This window comes from Orcinus orca, chromosome 9 (genome assembly GCF_937001465.1).
Source record: "Orcinus orca chromosome 9, mOrcOrc1.1, whole genome shotgun sequence".
NCBI classification, from domain to species: Eukaryota; Metazoa; Chordata; class Mammalia; order Artiodactyla; family Delphinidae; genus Orcinus; species Orcinus orca.
In genome coordinates this window covers 15,848,727-15,871,912 of record NC_064567.1, presented here as the reverse complement: position 1 = coordinate 15,871,912, position 23,186 = coordinate 15,848,727, and the positions used below count along the sequence as shown (strand labels likewise).

At 42.0% G+C, this 23,186-nt stretch overlaps 1 protein-coding gene and 1 long non-coding RNA gene across 3 annotated transcripts in view; one reads left to right on the top strand and one right to left on the bottom strand.

Moving 5' to 3' along the window:
• LOC117202304 (uncharacterized) overlaps nt 1-8,384 on the top strand; it is an 86,673-nt gene extending 78,289 nt beyond the window's left edge. Inside the window, exon 5 of the long non-coding RNA XR_004484543.2 lies at nt 8,260-8,384. This is a non-coding gene — a long non-coding RNA (uncharacterized LOC117202304). The remainder of the gene's footprint in view (nt 1-8,259) is intronic.
• The window catches only part of DGKI (diacylglycerol kinase iota), a 448,623-nt gene continuing 428,953 nt past the window's right edge, over nt 3,517-23,186 (bottom strand). Inside the window, exons 31-33 of one of the 2 annotated variants that reach the window (XM_033432383.2) lie at nt 12,119-12,155; nt 10,372-10,471; nt 3,517-6,145 (exon numbers count right to left, since the gene is read on the bottom strand). In XM_033432383.2, coding sequence (XP_033288274.2) covers nt 6,029-6,145; nt 10,372-10,471; nt 12,119-12,155 — 254 coding nt within the window. In that variant the 3' untranslated portion in view covers nt 3,517-6,028. Of the gene's footprint in view, nt 6,146-10,371; nt 10,472-12,118; nt 12,156-23,186 lie in introns of those variants that run through there. The other variant, XR_004484538.2, reaches the window with a different exon arrangement.

Sequence of the window (23,186 nt, the reverse complement as noted above, 5' to 3'; positions counted from 1 at the left end):
AGTAACTTATTAGTATGCTTTCTTTTCATTAGCTCTTAAATTCATGCTTAGTTTTGAGATTTTTAGATGATAACTAAATGTCATTCTCTTTAAAGACTCTGTTACAAAGTGATGTTTTAAAAGATTTAAAGTCAAGATTTTTATAAAATTTTAAAATGAAACCCTGCCATTCAACAAAGTCATTTTAAAAGAACGTTTAAAAAACTCCCAGAATCTAATCCAGCCCCCTCAGGTTCACGTCCCAAGTCACAACACCCCTCCAGGTTGTCATGTAGCCTCTGCTTAAACACTCCCCATGACTATGAGTTTCTAATTCTGGGCCTACTCTGCTGTTGGACGATATTTATGCTTCACCTTTATATTCGGTCTAAATCCACTGCAAGTTCTGCCTCTTGTTCCTACTTCTGTCCTTGAGAAATAGGATAAACAGTTTTGGCTCTCATTTTAGTCATGTTTCTAAGTCTCATCTTAAAGTCTTGGTTTCAAATCCATTTTTTAAGAACAGTGCCAAGACCCTAAGGAAAAGCGAATGCGAACTATTTCTTCTTTCATATTCTCGTTTCATAGAACTAAAATACGGCTAGCTAAAGAACGATGGTACAACAAAAGCTGACCTGCAGGGCATGCTCCCCTAGTACCATGGGCTTCTCCTGTACAGAACTTATCAGATTAGAATTTGTATGTTCTCCTAGACTGAGCTCCATGAGGTCAAGAGTTTTGTCTCTTGCGTTCATTCTTATATCCTTGGTACGGTGCCTGCATCAGAGTAAATGATAAACATATTTCACAATAAATGATTAAATACATGATTGTATGATCAATTCTGTGAACAGATGATTGCAGGTGAAATGAATGAATGCATGTATAAAGAGACTCTAGAATCTGTCCACCATGACGATACCATCCAATATTCAAATCTCTGCTTTAAAATGTAATGCTTCAACAGCCTAAGAATTATTTTTTCTGCTTTTTTTGGGGGGGGACCAGTTCAGTAACTCTTGGTGTCCTGGGCAAGCACACTGTCAGGAGCACTATTCCTTGCTTAGTTCCTATTTTTAGGTTTCTTACTAAACTGTGGGGAGATGGTCTAGAATCCACAGACTGCCAGTAGGGGTATAACGTGCGTATAATCCAGTCACCCAGGTGACTCTGTGGAGTGCACTGTTTACATCGCTGGGTGTGGAAGCAGCTGCTACGATTGGGTACTTTTGTGGTGTGACTATGACAGAAATTTGCTAAATCGATCTGGGAGATTACTTCTCGGAATAAGGGCTGTTGTAAATATACAAGCTGATCAAGGTCAGTGGAAGTCTCTTTGTCCTTCAGGAAAAAGGGATACTTGTCCCAGAGAGTAATTTCATTTTGATCCATTTTGAGCATAACATCTGGGGGAGACGGACAACTGTATTTCAGAGTCATTGAAGGTAGTGGCAGAAAGTCCAGGAGCAGGACAGTTGCCATGGGCAGACAATCAGAGGGACTAGCTATGGGGTGATGACCAGGACACAGAAAAGGGGTGGAGCCAAAGTCAGTCTGAGAGGCTGGGCAGAGGAAAAACCATAGGACTTATAAAAATCAGCTGAATGGCATTTAGAGAATAAGAAAGTTGAGATATTCAGAGATGGTTCTACTAAGACCTGGGCAGAAGTTATTTTATACTAAATAAATGTTAATTAGAAAACTCTCTAATGGACATTCTACTTTTTCCCCCTAAAATGAAAATAATCCATTTAAGTAGAGCAATTAGTAGTTTTATTGGATGGTTATGACAAGCCAGTTTAACAACCATCTATTTTATTTTTAAATAGCATAATTGCATAAAATATCATGCTGTTCTCAGTGATTTCATTAGCTACTCCTACTAGAAGGAAGCCTAGCTACTCAGACCGCACCCATATCCAAGTTACTATGGCTTTTCGCGGTAGCTTACCAGAAGTAGACATCATTAGGCAGCCTACTGAGTGAATCCTGTAACTCAGCCTCGTAAAGGGGTCTAAGCATCACAGAGGACGGAACTCTCCACTTGAGATCCACAAATAGCATAAACAAGTCTCTGGGCTCAGGTAGGTTTCATGCTTCATGGAAGGTAACAAAAACAATTACAAGACCTCTTGGCCATAGATTCTATGACACAGGCAAGAGCAAATGCCATGTGCGATTGGAGTGCTCCAGTAATAGAACTAAGCTTAGTAACAGTAAAAATAACAAAGAATAAATGAAAAATTTCTGTTACCTTATCTTTGTCTGTTGGTGTTAACTACACAGGCACAGATGACTAGCATGCTTCTAAAATGTTTTCTTAAACCTATGCAATATGTGTGTATAGGACATATACACATATATGTATACAAATAAATGCATTCCTCTATGTGTATTGGGGCTTGTATATGCACAGAGTATTTCTGACATAACATACAAGCAACAATGTTTATCGATATTCCCGCTGTTTATCTTGGGGGGCGGGACAGAGGACACTACACCAGCAGAGAGGGACAGCTTGACTTTGCATGTGATACTCTTCTGTGGTACTAGAACTTCTTATATAAAAAGCACGTTCTACTTTTATAATTTAAAAATCTAAGCATTTAAAATAAAAATGACATGTAAAAAAATAAAACTGCTGCACCCACATTTTCTAAGACATGGATATTGTGAGGAGTCTAGTCAATAAATTCCAGAAATCCTTTAGGCAAAGAAACTGTTACTAGGTCTAAATGAAAACTACCTACTTGTTGAGTATGTCTCAATGCAAACGGATCTGCCTACGCACTAAGGCCAGCTAGGATGGAAGGATGGGGAACAACGGGTAATGTGAGGCTTTCCAGCATCTGTCACTAGTTTCATGGCTGTGTACTTGCCAGCTAAATTCTCTGTTTCAGAAATTGCATTCATTTTAGGTCATAACCTCTACAGAGGTAACCAAAACTCTCCAAGTGACATTCCCGGCTGTGGTGTTTATTTCATTCCTGGCTTCTGTTCTTTATCAAGTCCTTGAATGTGATCAAGCATAGCTCAACTGGGTTCTTTTTCATTAAACGTGTAATACTGGCTGCACAAATGACTGCCTTTAAGGTTGTATAATGTTGGCTTTTAATAACTCTCCATTTCTCATGCCTCTCTATCAGTCTAATCTAAAAATGGAATCCCAGAGCAGACAGTGCCATGACGTGGAAGGCTCTTCTGAGCCAAACACAGAGGATTGGCAGCTAAGCTAGCTACTCTTGGCAGTACCATCTCAGTTGGTTTTGTAGAAAATTGTATTTCTATAGGTATATAGTTTTATGTCTCTTAAAGTAATGTGGATTTTCAGACCAGGGCCAGACTATTGCTTCTATACTTCCCGATGGCCCATTAGAGGGGATACTACCTACCCTAAGCTGAGTTGGAAACTCCTGAGTACATTCTCTTTGCTCTTTCTAAAGCCCAGGACTGTCACATGCAGTGGCCAATTTTTAAAAAAAGCTGCAGGAGGTAGATTTAATGTTGAAGCCATTAAATAGGTCACTGTTCTGATCATTTTTGATGCTTTTTTTTTTTTTTTTGTAAAACCTAAGTTCTCTGGGTGTTTGTCTTGGTCCTATGTCATTCCCCATCAATAACATAGGACATTAACATCTTTCTTTTTTTGCTCTGGAAGAATTTCCAAATGCACCAGGACCCCTACAGTAGTCATTACCTCATCTATTTCCATATCAAGGATTTACGTATGACTTCAGTTGGAGCTATTTGAATTGGCCCATAGCCACCTGTACCCTCAATTTTCTCTGGGCCGCTTTGAAGCATACCAGAGAAATATGAGATGGTAGTTGGTGAAAGCAGAGTCCTTCATCCCAGCAATGGCAGCTGGTAACTGGCTGCAGAGCCAAGTGCTTGGCTCAATCTAGGGAATGGAAGGCACCATTCAAAGCCAGATTCCAGTCTGTCATAAGGATTATATGTCTGTCATCACAACATCTCCTTGACAGTCCCACCAACTGGAAAACTCCCAGCAGAAGCCCAGTGATCAAATTCTCCTGGAGCTTTTTTCTTTCTTCTAGCTTCTGGAAATAATCGACTCCAGTCCCTTTTGCCCTCACCAGAAAACCCAAAACATAGTTCCATTTCTAAGACTTATGTATGGAAATAGATTACTGACAACCAACCCATTCTCCCACAGCTGGAAATAACACCAACCATTTGATTTTGAAACAACTAAGGACAGACTTAGACCCCATCCACTGAGAGGCTATTCCAACCTAATACAGTATATATCATCTTTGTACTTTCAAAATGATACGTGACCAAAAGTGGTTCAGACAAGCAAGGCATCACCGCTGGAGCTTTAAATTAAATGTAGAGAGACAGTCATTTATGTTTACATGCAGAAACACTAGGGAAACACTTTATGTCTAAGAACTAAATGGAAGAAGCTCAGAAGACATCGATTTAGTTTAAAGCAAAAAGGTCACCCACTTTCACTTTTGCCTTATACCCAAGTCAAGTAGATCTTTTCAGTGAAAGAAGACTTTTTCTCCTGATACTTTAGTTATCATAGAGTCCTTAATAGAGGTGCCTGTAAGTACCAATGATCCGTGGCAGGATTAGAAGCTGTAATTCTACTGCCAGCAAGATGTTCCTGGCTAGACTCCCACAGTAGTCTGCACTAAGAACATTCTGGTAGGGGAAACAGAAAAAAAGAATATATTTGACCACCCTGTACATGAGCTATGGGGCTATAGTGCTATCAGGTATGACCTTGGAACCTGACAAGTAGTAGCAGGTGAGGCATCCATCAGAAAGATCCAGGCATCTCGGAAATCTGGCAGTGGAACTCATAAAACAAGGCTTTGTCCTTGGGACAAGGCTTACTTGGGGTAATGAAAACCAAAACCTTAGAAGGAAAACCTAAAATGGGCCCCCTCTCACCACTGTACCTGAATCTTTTAGCCTCTGTGCGACATTCCAGCGACTGTTTTCTTGCTTAAGTGAGTTATTTTGACATATGTTGCTACTTTTGCTTTTGCTGTTTTATTTCCAGTCGATTAGCCTGCTTTCTATTATCAGTCAAAAAAGCCTAAAAGTAAACGCTGTCGTAGCGCTCCATTTCCTGTAACCACAGTTCCCACACATGGTTTTCTGCTCTGCAATTTCAGCAGCACTTAAAATTGAGTGGTTCTGCAAACTAGCTGTGGGCCTTTGTTGAATCCATTGCTCATCTCTATTGCAGCAAAAGGCAAAGATGGCTACATGTAGGCAGTACGGAGCTGGACCAACAGCCCAAGCTGAACCGGTCCTCCGTGGCTCTCGGCAACAGCCCTGCCACCTGGGTTGACCCCTGGGTCCCCTCTCTGAGGTACCTCTGAGCCCAGACAACTCCCATGCCACCTTGCCACGCCTCAGAGATATTGCACACAAGCTGACATTATTTCTGTGGCACTCCCCAGCTCCTGTATAACGAAAAGGGATTAAGGAGGGGGAGAGGAGACATGCAAAGGTCACTAAGTAGTCTCGGTATGTTTAGTCGTGGAAATGGAAGCGGTCTGACGGTTATATTTTTGCAGGACAGCCAGAGGGTTTGAAAAGACCTTCAGAGTCTTCTGGTCTCCAAAGGCTGAATGTAAAGAGAACCGATCATATCATATTTTTTAAATTGATGGGTCATTACAGGAGAATTGTGCGGTACGGGGGAAAGGTGAATGCATAGGGGGCGGAGGGAGCAGTGCCATTTATACAAACATCCTTGAATCTTTAAAATAAATTATACAGGTGAACACAGAAGTTCATGCTACTTGCTGGAAGCAATAAGGATCGAATTTTGTGGAATCTGTATTCCACAAATCTCCAGGTATCCTGCCTCGTCCTCAGTGGGCTATCATGTTCTGTTGTACATCTTGGTAGCCCTTAAAACTGGTGGCATGGTCTCAGATAGATTCTTGCAGGAGAGAGACAGATTTATGGATTCCATCAGCTTCTTCCAGGGGAGCTGCCCAATCACCAGGAGGGCACAGGTGATATGCTCGTTCAGATTCTCTCAGCCTGTCTACCAGGGTCAAACAGCAGTTTCCAGGTCCTCATGGCCAATGATCTTATAGTTCTGGCGGCTTTCTAGGTAGGCTGCCAAATCCGGGTCCCCGGCCTGCTGTGCTCTCTCTTGAGGTGTCTTACCCTGTAGGTAACAGTGAAAAGGAAAGAGACACAAACACTTGGGATAAGATTTAAAAAAAAGAAAATCATAGAAACAGAGCTACTCAAAGATGACTTGCTAAAAAAAAAAGATCTTTCCACGTTTGCTGTTTTAGAATTGATGAGACACTTTCAGATCTATTATTTGACAGATGCATCTCATCAAACGTGTGAGATACGCAAGCTCAAGAGAGACGATCACTTTTCAGAGGTGGGGTTCCATCAAAGGAAAGGGAGGCTCACAGAGTAACCAGGTACACAGCAGCGAACTGCGTGGCACAGTGAGTTTGGGAACCCAGATCCTTTCTGGAAGGGGGACAGAAATCACTGAACAGAAAAGCAGGGAAACAGGCATTCTGATTTCTAGTTTGGAACTCTTTCTGTTATACTAAACCCTGGGAAGTAACAAGCAGAAACAAAGAGGAAGGGATGGTCAGAAACAATCGAAAGGGGTTTCTTTGTTGGTTTCGAAGTCGTCAGTTAGGTTCTCCCCAATTTAGAACTGTCTTATCTCTCCAAAAAGTAAGTTAATTTCTGACAATAAAAGTGATGGGTGTTGATTAAAGCAAGAGGGAGGAGATATGGGGATATATGTATATGTATAGATGATTCACTTTGTTATAAAGCAGAAACTAACACACCATTGTAAAGCAATTATACTCCAATAAAGATGTTTAAAAAAAAAAAAAGTACCAGAAAAAAAAAAAACTTGGGAAAGTAGAAAAGCATAAGAAAATAAAAATCACCAGTAATTCCACTATAGTAAGATAACTGCTGTTAACCTTCCATAGAGTAACTATTTTATCTTTTTCTATAGCTCTACGCATAATTATTTTTATGAAAATAAAACCATACTTTGTTTACATACTGTTAGGTAATGTGCTTTTGCACTTAATAATATATCAAACCTTTCTACGTCACGAAATGTTCTTCTGCATCATTTTAAATGATTGTGTAACTTTTTGCAGTCAATTATGTTGTATGTATATTTATATGCACACAGTATTTTTGAAATGAGGCCAATGAACAGCAGTCAGCAGTAAAAGGAGGAAAGGTCTCCATTCTTTTGAATGTTTACAGACATTACTTCACACTCCTTGACGCTTCTAATTTTTGTTCAGTGATATCTATTTCAAAATATTGTTTTTTAAAATCAATTTTTATTGGAGTATAGTTGATTTACAATGTGTTAGTTTCTGCTGTACAGCAAAGTGAATCGGTTATACGTATACATATATCCACTGTTTTAGATTCTGTTCCCATACAGGTTACTACAGAGTACTGAGTAGAATTCCCTGTGCTAAACAGTAGGTCCTGATTAGTTATCTATTTTATACCTAGTAGTGTGTCTATGTCAATCGTAATCTCCCAATTTACCCCTCCCTTTTCTCCTTGGTAACCATAAGTTTGTTTTTTACAACTGTGACTCTATTTCTGTTTTGTAAATAGGTTCATTTGTACCATGTTGTTAGATTCCACATATAAACGATATCATATGATATTTGTCTTTCTGCGTCTGACTTACTTCACTCAGTATGACAATCTCTAGGTCCATCCATGTTGCTGCGAATGGCATTATTTCGTTATTTTTTATGGCTGAGTAATATTCCATTGTATATATGTACAAAATGTTACTGAGTTCTAAGGAAAGGGTAGAGGCATGATCATTGCACCAAAGTAATAGCTCCACATATAAAAATGCACACAAGCATTACAAAAATTATCAAACACTTCTCAGCCTCCATCTCATCTATTGCAATGGGTGGTATCAAACTCAATTAAGGCTGATCCTAGTAGCCTACAAGGGGATATGGAGTAGAAGATAGAAGGGAAGTAACAATGGCTCTAGACTCTAAAATTTTACTTATTTAGTTGGGATTTAATATTTAACCATAGCTTCAAGTTCCTATAATAATTTTATTCAACTTGGTTACAGTATTTGTAGATTATCTTGTCTTCAATGTTAAGGAGGTTGGGATTCCCAATTTCCAAATATTCAGAGAGATGGACTGGGGTGGGCCTCTGAGTTGATTTTCAAGGAGCCATTCCCTATTAAGAGAAATTCTCAAAATATTGCTTCTCTTCAAAAATTTCCAGAAGAACCAGTCATAATTATCATATTCAGCTTTCACCTAGCAAAAAATTATGGAATGGAAAAATTATAGGATCCCTGAAAAGGATGAAGCTCTATTACTTCATAAGGTAGGATCTATAAAACAAAATGTTGGGTGAAAGTTTATACAATAGCATGTACAGTATGACTTTACTTGAAGAAAATGAGAAAAGTAGACGTACCCACATGTGGGGAGAAATCATTAAAGTTTTAATGGTATATAGGCCTAGATTGTGGGATTTCTAGTAATTTTTACTTAAAAAATTCTTTTTTTCATTGCTAGAGTTTTCTATGTGAGAATGCACTATATTTATCATAAAAGTAATAAATTTTTTGCATTTGGAAAGAGCACATACATATGTAACACAAAATAGAAAGGAATCTCAAGGAACATTGAGCCCATTTATTTGATTCAGAAGCTTAGATCTGGGCTTCCCTGGTGGCGCGGTGGTTGAGAGTCTGCCTGCCGATGCAGGGGACAGGGGTTCGTGCCCCGGTCCGGGAAGATCCCACATGCCGCGGAGCGGCTGGGCCCTGTGAGCCACGGCCGCTGAGCCTGCACGTCCGGAGCCTGTGCCCCGCAATGGGAGAGGCCACAACAGTGAGAGGCCCGCATACCGCAAAAAAAAAAAAAAAAGAGCCATCTGCTCTGGGGCCGGGTTTCCTGGCCAGTCTTTTATTGGTCCCTCTATTTCATCTTGTTCCTCCCTTCTCTTTTATCACCTGAGTTGAGGCCAGTCTCTGTGTGGTAAACAGGCAATGGCCCTGCTGTGTCTGAGCGGCCCCAGCAAGGAAGGCCAAGTCCACCTCGGATCATGGCCTCAGCTGGTCCTACCATGGGTTGTGTTTCTCAATCAGGTTACACATCAAAGCACCTAAGTGCAAATATCATCTGGGAAGAATATCACAGTGAATAATTATCTGCCATTTGGAATCCTACACCCAATTAGCTAACCAGATAGGTAACAGACCAGCTAGAAACCAGGACCCAGCTTAACGAATTTGATAGCCTAGTGCTATCAGAATTAAGGCAGCCAGGGACCTCAGTCAGAGAGCAAGGATCTGGTGGGTCGCAAGGAAAGTGGAGAATCAAGCAATGCCCCTGGCTCAGAACTGGCTCAGAAAGGAAAGAAAGGTCCACATGTCACAATGTACACTGCAGTTGGAGGAGACCTCAGGGTGAAGACTGCATATAAGTAGGGGCTCATCACTTAGATGAATCTAATGGGGCTGAAGTCATCAGTAGGCTTCTAAGTAATTTGTCTCTGTTTCTTGGCTACATTCACTGACCCCAAACTTAGGTTATTTAGTACCCACTTAATGAAATCCTCATCTATATATTAAAATTCTTCTCTGTAACCTTAACCACCTTAAGTGGCTTGTCCTTTCTTGGAGCCTACCCAGGGTGCTTTAAAACCCTCAGAGCTGACAATGATCATGACCTCAGATCATCACAGAGAAGTCCTCTCTGGGGTTGATCTTCTGTATGAACTCTTCTCTCTGCCCATCTCTTTCCCATGGGCTACAGTTCTCGGTCAACAGCACTAAGCTTCAGCTCCTCCTTTACTGCAGCTTTGACCCTTTCCTTGGATGCTCTCTGTAAACCGGAGCAATTCATGGTGCAGCCTGATCTCCCATCCTGGGAGTGATTGGTCATCACTTTGGAACCCATATACGGGGCCACATAAATCATGGGTTTTAAGCTACTCTGGATTAAGTAGCTGAAGGAGAAATTCCCAAGGGGCTTCTCGGTAGCCAGGCCAATATCTTTTGCACCTGGTCCCGACCCTTCTAGTGCTTTGCACCTCACCCTCTCCACACTTGGCTGCTGGCAGCCAGCAGAAGCCCAAAGTCCAAAGGTCAACGCGTTCAGAGGTCTATAAGTCCCTTAGGCAAGCGCACACCCTCCCTTTGTGCTTATACATTTAAACTGCAGTTTCTCTAAATGAAACACTTCATTTTTTTCCTCCTTTTTCCAAAGCCCCAGGCACTTCCATAAGTACAGAAAGGATGCCTTTGCTACGGGCACAAGTGAAGGCAGTGGTGCCAGAGATCTTGCCCCGTGGGAGGATGCTTGCACTCACTCATCAAGTTACCTTGGAGTCCGTCTTTCTCAGAGATGCTCCTGCGTCCACCAGAAGCTGGCACACAGCCCGGTTCCGCTGGCAAGCTGCCTTGTGCAGTGCGGTCTCACCCCTAAATCAAAGATGAAATGAGAAAAGGGTTGGAGGCAGGAGTTGAGAGTAGGGTAGAGGCAGCAGGGAGGGAAGTGAGGGTAGCATCCTCCCTCTGCTGCTCATGTTCTGTGCCCCTCGGCCGCTTTCCCTATCATCTGTGGGTGAGACCACGGCTGCAGGGCATGGCCAGGGGAGGTAGGTGAGGGGCTTAGTCATCCACCAACCCTAATATCTGACTCCAGCCTCTTTTTCAAACAGTGTTGGCTGGTCAAGTAGGCTGAGTGATTTTGTTTTAAGTGACTACTGTCTGATTTAAGTAATACCCAATGGCCCTATGAAATAGACTGATGGATGTAGATGTGTCTGAACAGTGTGGAGCCACTCTCTCTGTGTAGTCATGTGGGCAGGGCAGGAGCCACCTAGGCACACACAGGAGCAGCGACGGAGGACCACAGCACAGTGCTTGGTAGACCATCTGGCCCCGGGAGGAGTATCTCCTGGGAACCCAACTTCAAAGACCCAGGAGATACCCACTCTGCTCTTCCTGCTGATTCCTGGTGAGTGAGTGGCAGGAGGGGGACAGCCACAGAAGATACCTGGGAGGGATGGTAAGACTCTGGGAGGGTTCCGCAACCACAGCTGCCCCACTGGGCAGCAGGTCAGCCATCAGTATGGGGAACAGTCAAGGCAAAGTGGCTATTTCCCCCACCCCCACAGGCAGTACAGGGAGGAGGACATTCCCATTCTGAGTCTGAAATTGAAAAGACACTTAATGCCAAAGTGTTTATGGAAAATCAAATGCAGTCCTTAGGCAAACCTTGCCAATAACCTTGCCAATGGGATTTGCGGTACGTGGACAAACTCTATGTAGCAAGGGACAGTTTCTCTCTTGTCAGTAAATCCAGGTTAAATCCTTCCACTTGTCCTCCTCCATCTCTCCTTAGCCCCTCCCCACACTCCACCCTGCCCACTCTTTATCCCTTTTCAAATTTCACTGGCGTTCTTTAGAGGCTCAACATGGCTTCCAGGGTTAAATGCTTAGCTTTTCTTGCTTCTGTTTGGGGAATAGTAGCTATTTTGGCACCTGGGAATGAGAAAGTTGAAAACATTATCAGTCTGGCAACCATCCACAGAGCTGGTGACTTTCTCAACCAGGGTTTCTCTTCTGAAGCACAAAACATGGAAATGGTTGGAGGTACTATGTTCTTGGTTCTCCAGTGGTTGTATAACTTGTCCCATCTAGACTCAGCACAGAGAAATTGTTTCACTATACAAAAAGGATGCCTTAGGGCATTAGGGCTTACTTTTCTTATAAACCTCACTTGAGGAAGAGTAAATGTGATGGGTAATTAAGAGGTAAGTGCATTAATTTAGACTTCTCTGTAGTTCAAGGTGCATCAAAGCAGAAGTACCTCACTTGAAGGAGGTTCTAAATGGTGACCACCAACAGCTACATGTGCAATCATCATGACAGGTACCATCTATTTTTATTGTGTATTCTCTGATTTAGAAGATTAGCCCTGCACAGTTATAAATACAACTGAAAGTAGACACTTTTTATCACTGACATTACAATTATCAATTGTATGCCCTGGAGGCTGCATTCTTTTCCTAGATCTGTTCTCAAGAAGATAATCTAGACCACATACTGTAAGGCAACACTCACGTTTCGCTGTCTGCCATATCCAATAACTCAGAAGGTCCTAAAGAAGAGGAAAGCAAGATGTCCATCAAAAATAGTTCAAAAACTAACCATTAACAAAAAATTATAGTCACAGAATTAAAATGCCTTGGGAAGCTGAATGAGAAAGAGTATTTGGTGACAGGGATAATAAGACCACCTCCCTTCCAAAAGAGAAAGGATCCCTCTACCTCCCCCTCATCAATCTCTCAATCATCACCAGGCAATATGTACAGAATGGGAGATAAAAAATAATGATATGGCCTCTGCCTTCAAGAAGCTTTCAAACCAGTTGAAGAATAGAATAAATGAAAAATAATTAAGTGGCTACCTAGCGGGGGAAAGGGAGAATCAGATGGACTTTAAAGACCATTTTTCATTCTCCAGCAGCAGGTGGTTTGGGATGTAATCTTATGTAGTATAGCATGAAAGCTATGAGACCATATTATTAAGTGTCCCTTTCTCTGACATAACACAGCAAATTACACTAAGTCAAGATATCATCCAGTCCAATCTCTTTATTTTAGAAATGGGGTAAAATTCTATTTTTCATGAGATTTCCCTTCCAAAATCTGGAAGAAATGTTATATATAAACATCAAATGATTGTAGATGCTTGATCAGGAATTAAAATGTTCTGTGCTTGCACATTCACAATTTCTCATTTGTTCACTAATTTATTCATTCAACCTGCAAACACTGCTAGGAATGTTCACCTTTCCCCCCAACCCTTCACACAATTCCTTACCTGCAGGTATCAGCTGACACAGATTTTCTCCACAAAGCCCTCTATCTCCCCACTCCTAATACTGCATTAAATGTCATTCCTTTGTGTTACTTTACTTTGCGTACTAACCCCATTTCCTAAAATGGTGGGGGGTGGGGGTAATAATAATTATCCAAATTGAGACTATCCCTGACAAGTGGGTATATATGATCACCTTACCAATCACTCATGACACTTGTCAAGCCATGTTAAAATCACCTGCTGACTTGTCTCTCTCCACAACTAGACTCTGGAAAACCCCTTGAAGTTGTGGCCAATGTCTTGTCCACCGTGTCCTTCCTTGGTGACTGGCATGGAGCCTGGTGCCAAGCAGAGGCTTAAATGTTTGGTTGAATTAATGAATAAATGTGTTTGGAAGGGTCAAACACAGCTCTAGGTATTGAGCACTGTAAACTTTAGAAGTATGATCCTGGTGATTTGCTCTCCATATGGGCAGATATCATTATCATTGAGCATTTATTTATGTAACTACTTACTACATAATTAGAAGAAGGTCAGTCCTAACATCATCTTCCCTAACTATGAAAGTCAGTGGTCAGACACTGATGAAAGAAACTGAAGATGACATGAACAGATGGAAAGATACACCATGTTCTTGGATTGGAAGAATCAACATTGTTAAATGACTATACTACCCAAGGCAATCTACAGAATCAATGCAATCCCTATGAAATTACCAATGGCATTTTTCACAGAACTAGAACAAAAATTTTACAGTTTGTATGGAAATAAAAAAGACTCCGAATAGCCAAAGCAATTTTGAGAAAGTAGAACAGAGCTGGAGGAATCAGGCTTCCTGACTTCAGACTATACTACCAAGCTACAGTAATCAAAACAGTTTAGTACTGGCACAAAAACAGACATATAGTTCAATGGCACAGTATAGAAAGCCCAGAAATAAACCCACGCACCTATGGTCAATTAATCTATGACAAAGGAGGCAAGAATATACAATGGAGAAAAGAATCTCTTCAATAAGAGGTGCTGGGAAAACTGGACAGCTACATGTAAAAGCTTGAAATTAGAACATTCTCTAATACCATATACAAAAATAAACTCAAAATGGATCAAAGACCTAAATGTAAGAACAGATACTATAAAACTCCTAAAGGGAAACATAGGCAGAACACTCTTTGACATAAATTACAGCAATATCTTTTTGGATCTGTCTCCTAGAGTAATGGAAATAAAAACAAAAACAAATGGGCCCTAATTAAACTTAAAAGCTTTTGCACAGCAAAGGAAACCATAAACAAAATGAAAAGACAACCTCCAGAATGGGAGAAAATATTTGCAAACAATGAGACCGACAGGGGATTAATTTCCAAAATATACAAATAACTCATACAGCTCAATATCAAAAAACAATCCAATCAAAAAATTGGCAGAAGATATAAACAAACATTTCTCCAAAGACGACAAATGGCCAACAAGCACATGAAAATATGTTCAACATCGCTAATTATTAGAAAAATGCAAGTCAAAACTACAGTGAGGGGCTTCCCTGCTGGCTCAGTGGTTGAGAGTCCGCCTGCCGATGCAGGGGACACAGGTTCGTGCCCCAGTCCAGGAAGATCCCACATGCCGCGGAGTGGCTGGGCCCGTGAGCCATGGCCGCTGAGCCTGCGCGTCTGGACGCTGTGCTCCGCAACGGGAGACGCCACAACAGTGAGAGGCCTGCGTACCGGGGGGGAAAAAAAAACTACAGTGAGGTATCACCTCACACTGGTCAGAATGGCCATCATTAAAAAGTCTACAAATAACAAATGCTGAAGAGGGTGTGGAGTAAAAGGAACCCTCTTGCACTGTTAGTGGGAATGTAAATTGGTACAACCACTGTGGAGAACAGTATGGAGGTTCTTTTTTTTTTTTTTTTTTTTTTGCGGTATGCGGGCCTCTCACTGCTGTGGCCTCTCCCGTTGCAGAGCACAGTCTCCGGACGCACAGGCTTAGCGGCCATGGCTCACAGGCCCAGCCATTCCGTGGCATGTGGGATCTTCCCGGACCGGGGCATGAACCCGGGTCCCCTGCATCAGCAGGCGGACTCCCAACCACTGCACCACCAGGGAAGCCTGGAGTTTTTTTTTTTTTTTTTTTTGGGAGGTTCCTTAAAAAACTAAAAATAGAGCTACCATGTGATCCTGCAACCCCACTCCTGGGCATGTATCCAGAGAAAACCGTAATTTGAAAAAATACATGCACCCCAGTATTGTACTATTTACAATAACCAAGACATGGAAGCATTCTAAATGTCCATCGAGAGATGAATGGTTAAAGAAGATATGGTACATATATACAATGGAATGCTACTCAGCCATACAAAACGATGAAATAATGCCATTGGCAGCAACATGGATGGACTTAGCGATTAAGTGAAGTCAGAGAAAGACAAATACCATATGATATCACTTATATGTGTAATCTAAAAAAAAAGATACAAATGAACTTATTTATAAAACAGAAACAGACTCAGAGATATAGAAAACAAGCTTATGGTTACCAAAGGGGAACGGGGTGGGAGGGATAAATTAGGAATTTGGGAGTAACCTATACATGCTGCTGTATATAAAACAGGTAACCAACAAGGACCTACCGTATAGCACAGGGAACTACACTCAGTATTTTGTAATAACCTATATGGAAAAAGAATCTGAAAAAGAATATACATATATATATATATGTATGTATAACGGAATCACTTTGCTGTACACCTGAAACTAGGACAAAGTTGTAAATCAACTAAATTTTAATAAAAAGTAAAGAGAAAAAAGAAAATGTTCTGTGTGCTGAACATCAAAAAAAAAGAATGAAATGTCATTTGCAGCAACATGAATGGATGTAGAGATGATTATACTAAGTGAAGTAAGTCAGACAGAGAAAGACAAACATCATATGATATTGCTTATACATGGAATCTAAAAAAAAAAAGATACAAATGAACTTATTTACAGAACAGAAATAGACCCACAGACATAGAAAACAAACTTACGGTTACCAAAGGGGAAAGGGGGCAGGGAGGGATAAATTAGGAGTTTGGTATTAACATATATATACTACTATATATAAAAGAGATAACAAACAAGGACCTACTGTATAGCACAAGGAACTCTACTCAATATTTTGTAATATTGAAAAAGAACATATATAGAGAGATACATAGATATATATCTGAATCACTGTGCTGTATACCTAAAACTAACACAATACTGTAAATCAACTATATTTCAATTAAAAAAAAAAGTCATTGAGTCAAGGAGAAAGGGGACTTTCACAATCCTCCTGGTCATCCAGGAGCTAAATCGCCAACTGTACCTCCTCTCTTTCCCATCTACTGGTCATCAAGGCTGGGTGAATCTTCTCTTGCACTGTCTGTCCTATTTGTTGCTCCTACGTGTCCTATTTGACAAATAAGCTTCCTCAAAGGTCTCTGTCAGGAACATATTAGCATGCAGGACTGTTACTAAGAAAACATAAAAAAGATCTTGCAACATCCAGATTTCCAGGTTTTAAATTCATCATACGTCCTGTGTCACCCCAGGTATTTCAACATTGACGTTCACAGTCTTTCACTTGGAACTACCCTTCCTCAATTTGTTCTCAAGGCTCCCTTTTTTTTGCATCAGCTAAACTGGTAGCTGCACGATCACCCAAATATTTCTCAGGCTCTCCCAGCTGTGAGAGCTTGCTCTCTCCAATCCTGCTACCCAGAGAGGGATTTTCTACCCACACACCTAAATCTTACACATTCTTTAAAGACCAGTCTGTGAAAAGGTCCTCTGAAAAGGCCACCTTTAACAGATGGAATCAACCTGTCTTCTCTTTGACAGAAGGAATCAATCAACAGAAGAACTCCCATAATACTTACTGGAGTCTACCCTTGTACTATGTGTTTGCTTTTCAAATGTATGCCTCATCTCCTTAAATAAATTATTCTCCATCTTTTAAATGTAAGAACACTTGGATTCTTTTTCATATCCTTCTAGCGTGTTCCCTATTTTACAGGTTCGACGAGGATTCAGTTCATTCATTTTTGTTCCTCAGTCCTGTGAATCTAAGGAAACATGAATGATAGTCCACCCCCTCCCCGCCCTGTACCCCCCGAAGTGCCCAGCAGTCCAGTGATTAAGAGGGAGGGTTCTGGAGCTGAACCTCCTTGGTTTCAAATCCCAGCTGTATCTTCCACTCACTAGATCTTGGGCAAGTTCATTTCATTTCTCAGCCCCTGATTGTCACACATGTAAGTCGGGATTAATAATAATATTTATCTTGCAGGTTTGTTATGAGGTTTCATAAGTTAATACAAAAGAATGTGCTTAAAACAGTAGCTGGGACACTACACGAAATGCCTAAAGTTTAGGTATAATTAAGTGTCCTACTCTCTGACATAACACAGCAGGTTACACTAAGTCAAGATACTGGAATATCAATGAGGGAAGGAGATATAAAAGGGTGCCTTGGCTCCCACTTACATTTGACGTAAGTATTGACTCCAATTCTGTGTCCTGAGAACCAGTCCTCCAGGCCTATTCAATGGCTGATGAGGCATCCTCCACAAGGTCAGGAGCAAGAAGGCTTACAGTGCCCAGTGGTCCTTTTAGAAAGCTCCTTCAGCAAAGCCACTCATTTTGAAAGGAATTCTATGAACACGAGCAGCCCGGCCTCACTAGTGTCTGTTCCCATTATTACTGATAATTGTGTAACTGAGCAGGACCTTCCCGGGACAGATCCCTCCTCCCATGTCCTCTGCTGTAACTCCTCTCTGGAGTACCTAGACAATAGTATCTGATGCACACTTCCTGAGTTGTTTTACACATGCTAAAACCACGACCAAATAGAAAAAGTTAACTACTTGTTGATCATGAGCCCCCAGACCTACCGGCACCTAAGGATTGATAATGTTAACCCCTGGGACACTGCCCTGTTACCTCACCATCAGCCAATCAGAATTGTGCATAAGCTGATCACATACCCTGGAATGCCCCTCCCTCGCCTTGCCTTTAAAAATACTTTGCTGAAACCCTTTGACGAGTCCAGGGTTTTGGGGCGCGAGCCACCTGTCCTCCTTGCTTGGCCCTGCAATAAGCCTTTCTCTGCTCCAAACTCCAGTGTTTCGGTTTGTTTGGCCTCACTGTGCGTCGGGCACACACGAATGTGTGTTTGGTAACAACTGCACAAATTTTTAGGCAACAGGGGCCTTGTCTCAGTTCCTCCTTTCCTCAGCACTGTCACTTGGTGCTCTCAGAGCTGCACCCGCAGTGGGTCCATGGACTCTGGGGTCCACGCCTCCGTGCAGTGAGAGGATGCTGAAGCAGTTTAATCTGTGCTAACATGGCAAGGATCTGACACTCTGGAAGTGGGACAAGGAAGAGAAAGAAGCTTGTTTCTCAACTTTCTGACAAGAATCACTATAAATGAAGCCAACCCAGAAGGATTCCAGAGCTGGTCATCTAATCTGCGAGTCAGGCACGCCTGGAGCTGTTTATTGTCTCCCCCTCCCCCTTTAATCCTCTGCAGCTGACAGAGATGAGAAAAAGAGCTGCTGATACTAAAACAAGATCCTTTTGCTCTTAATATCCAAAGAAACTTCAGTTAAAGGTTTCAGGAACAGCTCTGGAAAGATGGACTTAATTAACTGATAGCAAGAAGGGGCTGCAGAAGAGAAAAGGAGAGGAGGAGTGACTGCCAGGTGGAGCCTGAGACCAAGCTGTGCTTTCCCTCCCTAGTTGCGTCTTCAGTGACCCACAGGGAGCTCTTCCTACTAGTACAGCATGCTGTCTAATAGGGCACTGTGTGGGTTAGTAGCATTGGTGTAAGATTTGGAGGTGGAGGTGTAGCCAGAGAAATGAAAACAATCAACAAAGACCATAAAAATTTTCCCTTGAAAGAAAAATACATGTGAAAAAACAGCAACTATGGTTTTTGGAAAAGTTAACTTTAGTCTCACTCTTAAGGGAGAGAACAGGAGAAAGAGAAAACATAAAGATGATGGAAGTCCTTCAGTATATACCAATGGGGAACATTTGGGTTTGGGCTTACTTTGTATTTCATGAATACATATATCCTGATTGTGGATACCATGCATTTCCCCTAAGGAGTTTGAAGGAATGCCATTAAGTTGTCAGCAGAGAATTCCTGATTGTTCCCTGAATATAAAGGGAACTCTTGGCTCTCTGTCCCTCCCAGGATTTACTAATATATCCACACTCCATTCCGTAGCTAACCTGCACCGGAAGATGACTGTTGAATCTCCACTGAAGGGATGTGGGTACAAATTTCTCCATGAAATTTTCATAAGATAATTGCTGCCCTTCTGCAGCCCTGTACCAGTTGTCACTAGAACGCTGCATATGATACTCATTTCACACCACCCCGTGCTGTGGTGGTTTATCCATGTTTCATTGCCCTCGCTGGGTTTTAGGAATATGGAAGGCAGAAGCCAATCTCATATTATGGATGCATTTTGGCAAGTCACCTAACTTTACTACCCTTCAGTTTTTACCACCTGTCAAATAGAGATAAGAGAACTTACCTTGTAGGACTGTTGGAAGAATTAAATGTATGAATACATGTAAACCATTCAGAACAGTAAAGATCAGCAGTGATTATTACTATAACATTTTTCTTCAAAAGTGCATGGGACTGGGCTTCCCTGGTGGCGCAATGGATAAGAATCTGCCTGCCAATGCAGGGGACACAGGTTCGATCCCTGGTCTGGGAAGATCCCACATGCCGCGGAGCAGCTAAGCCCGTGCGCCACAACTCCTGAGCCTGTGCTCTAGAGCCCATGAGCCACAACTACTGAAGCCCGCATGCCTAGAACCCATGCTCCGCAACAAGAGAAGCCACCGCAGCGAGAAGCCCACGCACCGCAACAAAGAGTAGCCACCATTCTCCACAACTAGAGAAAGCCCGCGCGCAGCAACGAAGACCCAATGCAGCCAAAAAAAAAAAACAAGTGCATGGGACAGAATTTTTGAATGAATGAAACATTTAAAAATCCACTTGGACCCTGGCCAATATATTTTTTCTCAGAAAGAGATCCATAAGTGGAACATGGATTCAAAAAAAAGGCTATGCTATATGAGAAATGGTCTGAAAAATAAGGGAAAGAAAAATACATTGTGGGGAATACACATCAGTATTCCCTGCTGAAGGCCAGGGAAGCTTTTCTTGCTTCGAAGAGAAGCAAAACTTCACAAACCTCCCAACATGAAAAAGTGAGCAGCATGGTAAGTAGTCAGACCTTCCAGATTTCAGGTTTGCTGCCCAGTCAGTGCTCATCCCATAGGTTCTTCCACTGAACTGATGCAATTTTATCATCGATCCTGCACTTGTATTATATATGATGTGTCTTTTGTCACATGCATCCTTTAATTTGCTTCCCACACCGAGGCATCCAAATCCCCTTTGCTATTCCTACCAGCTCCCCGTGGCCTCTCTCTCTCTCTCTCCGGACCTCATTTCCCATTAGTCTCCCTGACGCTGCCAGCAGACCATTCCAAATCCTCCTCTGCCCCAGGACAAAAGCTGCACAGATGTGGGGAGAGCTGGCACTGGGAACTCTTAACAGCACCATCATCCTGTCCCAGCAGGATGGTGGTCGTTTCTCTCGGGGACCAGAGGCAGAAAAAGGGGGGGGGGTGAAAAAAAGAAAAGAAAGACTGAAGGCAGAAAAAGAGGGAAGACAAAATAAGCCATTGAAATCAGAAAGGAAATGCATGAGTGAGATTTCTATCAGGAAACACAGTAGGGGGCAGAGGGGTGGGAGCTGGGAGAATAAAAACAAAAGAGCAAAATGTGCCGGGGTGGGGGGCTGGGGTAAAAGACTAAAACACCATAAAAGTCTCTCGAAGGGCTAACACTGGGGAGGAGGGAGTGGGCAGAAGTATGGCTGAAAGGAGTTGAAAAGCTGGCGCCGCCGGGGGTGGGCGGGGGTCTCTCAGCTGGAATCCCTCCACATCCTCCTCTCTCCACCCTGTCCCTGTGGAATTCTTAAGCTCGCTCCCTCCTCCGTTCTCTTTTCAACCCTCCCAATGCCCAAATTCCAGTTTTTCATAAAGGAAAGCAGCGTGTCGTGTATTTGAGAGAAGAAGTCCTAAAGAAGATGCGGGAAGAGAAAAATTCAAGCCTCCTGTGGCTTTTCAGAAATAACCACAGGTCCCGTGCCCCCCAGCCCCTCAGCCTGGATTTAAAAGAGCTCTGAGAAGAGAACTTGGTTGCTGAATGCGGTGTCTGGGAGAATGACTAATCTCTCACGACTCCCGTTCAGAGGGCGGCGTGCTCCTGATTGCGGACCCCACTGCTCAGCGTCAATAAACGGTGGAGAAGAGGGCAAAGCAGAGGGGAGAGAGGGGCTCCCTGGAGTACGGATGCAGAAAGCAAACAAGCCGTATCAGTCATGAGCCTTGAAAAAGGCCCACTGATTTCTCAGGACCCTTGTCGTTACAGGCATCTTTACAGGCAGGTCTTTGAACCGTTTTTAGGATTTATATAATATGAAGACATAAAATTTTCAAAACTAAAACTTCAAGAGGTTTGCAGCAACTGAGATGATTAGGAGGGGCATCTCTTGACCTTTGGCACAGTGGAAAATTTGTATTCATTTATTTTTTTATTTACATGAATGCAAACTGATCAGACCCACCCACTCTGCAAACCTAATGCTAACTTACAAACAACGATGCCAGTCTGGTAGAAATCCCCGAATCCCAGCCTCACAGAGGCATCTTCGCAAAGGATATTTTCCATCAGATCAGGGGAATTTCAGAGTCATCATCATTATTAAATTAGGCAAGACTATTCGCTGAGCAGAGATCACATTAAGAAGATGATTACAGAGAAAGGGTCATGTTTTCTGTGTTCCTGTCCCCGACTTCAAGAACACGATAACTTAAAAGAGTTTCTGTAATTGAAATGAGATGAATAGTTCTGCAAAGATAGTTTCCAATTCTAAATGCACAGGTTTATAAAATTCTATCAGCAACTAAAGATATTAAAACAAATGACAACAGAAATGGTTGAGCCAAAGTGCTTAGCTCTTAAGGAACATGGAGAATTAGGCTGACAACGTCAAAAGATTTTACATCCGTGTTCCTGAATAACTAGAGATAATGAGGTTGATGTTAAGAATGAAATTGACCATGCCTATCAGGTTGATAAATACTACTTTTAGTAAAAATCAACTGCAATTCAGTTTCTATTATTTGACTGCAGTACTAAGAGGTTAAAAATTGCCACCCATCAATATACAGTGATCCTTGGGATGTAGGTCATAGTAAGACTTTATTTTCAAACAGAAGAGATGGATTTTGCTTCATGGTCTCCAGTCTTTCCCCCCATGTATCTACTGGCCAACTGGAGACCCTGGTGAGGCAGACGCAGTGACCATGAGAACTGTTTGCCTGTGAGTGACGTTGAGGTGATTACAAAAATCTCAAGTGTTTTCTCATTAGTATAAATATTAAACCACCTAATTTACAAAAGCTAACCCCCAAAATTAGAAAACTAAGCTTCCCCCTACCCCAAGTTCCTAACAAATTCCTTGTGTCCTTCAGTTTTGACGCAGAGAGCTGTATCACATTATTCACTCTTTGCAAAAGACACCTGGGATCAAAAAGAAACTAGTTTAGTATTGGAATGTCAGGCTTTGATCAGAGCACTAAGAGATTTGCCAGCTGCATTTCATGCCAGAAAGAGTGCGTGTGGACTGATCTATGGCTGAGGTTAGAAACTCCAAGTCTTATGAGCTTGAGTTACAGGGGCTTTTAAAGACCGTCTTAAGGGAGTAGAAAGAGAAGTTGAGGGGGGGGGGAGAAAATCCTTGGTGTTAGAGCTATATCATCTCAGGCCTCATCATTCAAGTCCCTGGGGAGACCCAGCTGAGAAGAGGATTTTTGGTTTTGTTTTTAGTGTGATTGTGTCCCAGATATTGCATGGGACATACTTAATGCTTAAAAAAAAAGTTATTGTTGTATTTTTATTTGCTAAATATTGCAGCCTTGGCTTAGGACCCTGAACCAAAGGAAAATATAAAAGCAGAGCTCCAGGGAATTCCAAGTGAGTCAGTAGTTCAGGATATTGAGAAGGGAGGGTCATCATTTTCAACTGAAGAAGACAGAGTAAGGGAGCGGGGTAGATTAACTACAGCCATTAATTATAAAGCAGAGGGGTCTATTTCCCCACCCCTTGAGTTGGGGCTGGCTCTGTGACTTGTTTTAGCTGGCAGAATGCCACAGAGATGAGGCAGACTTCCCCAGCCTGGCCTCAG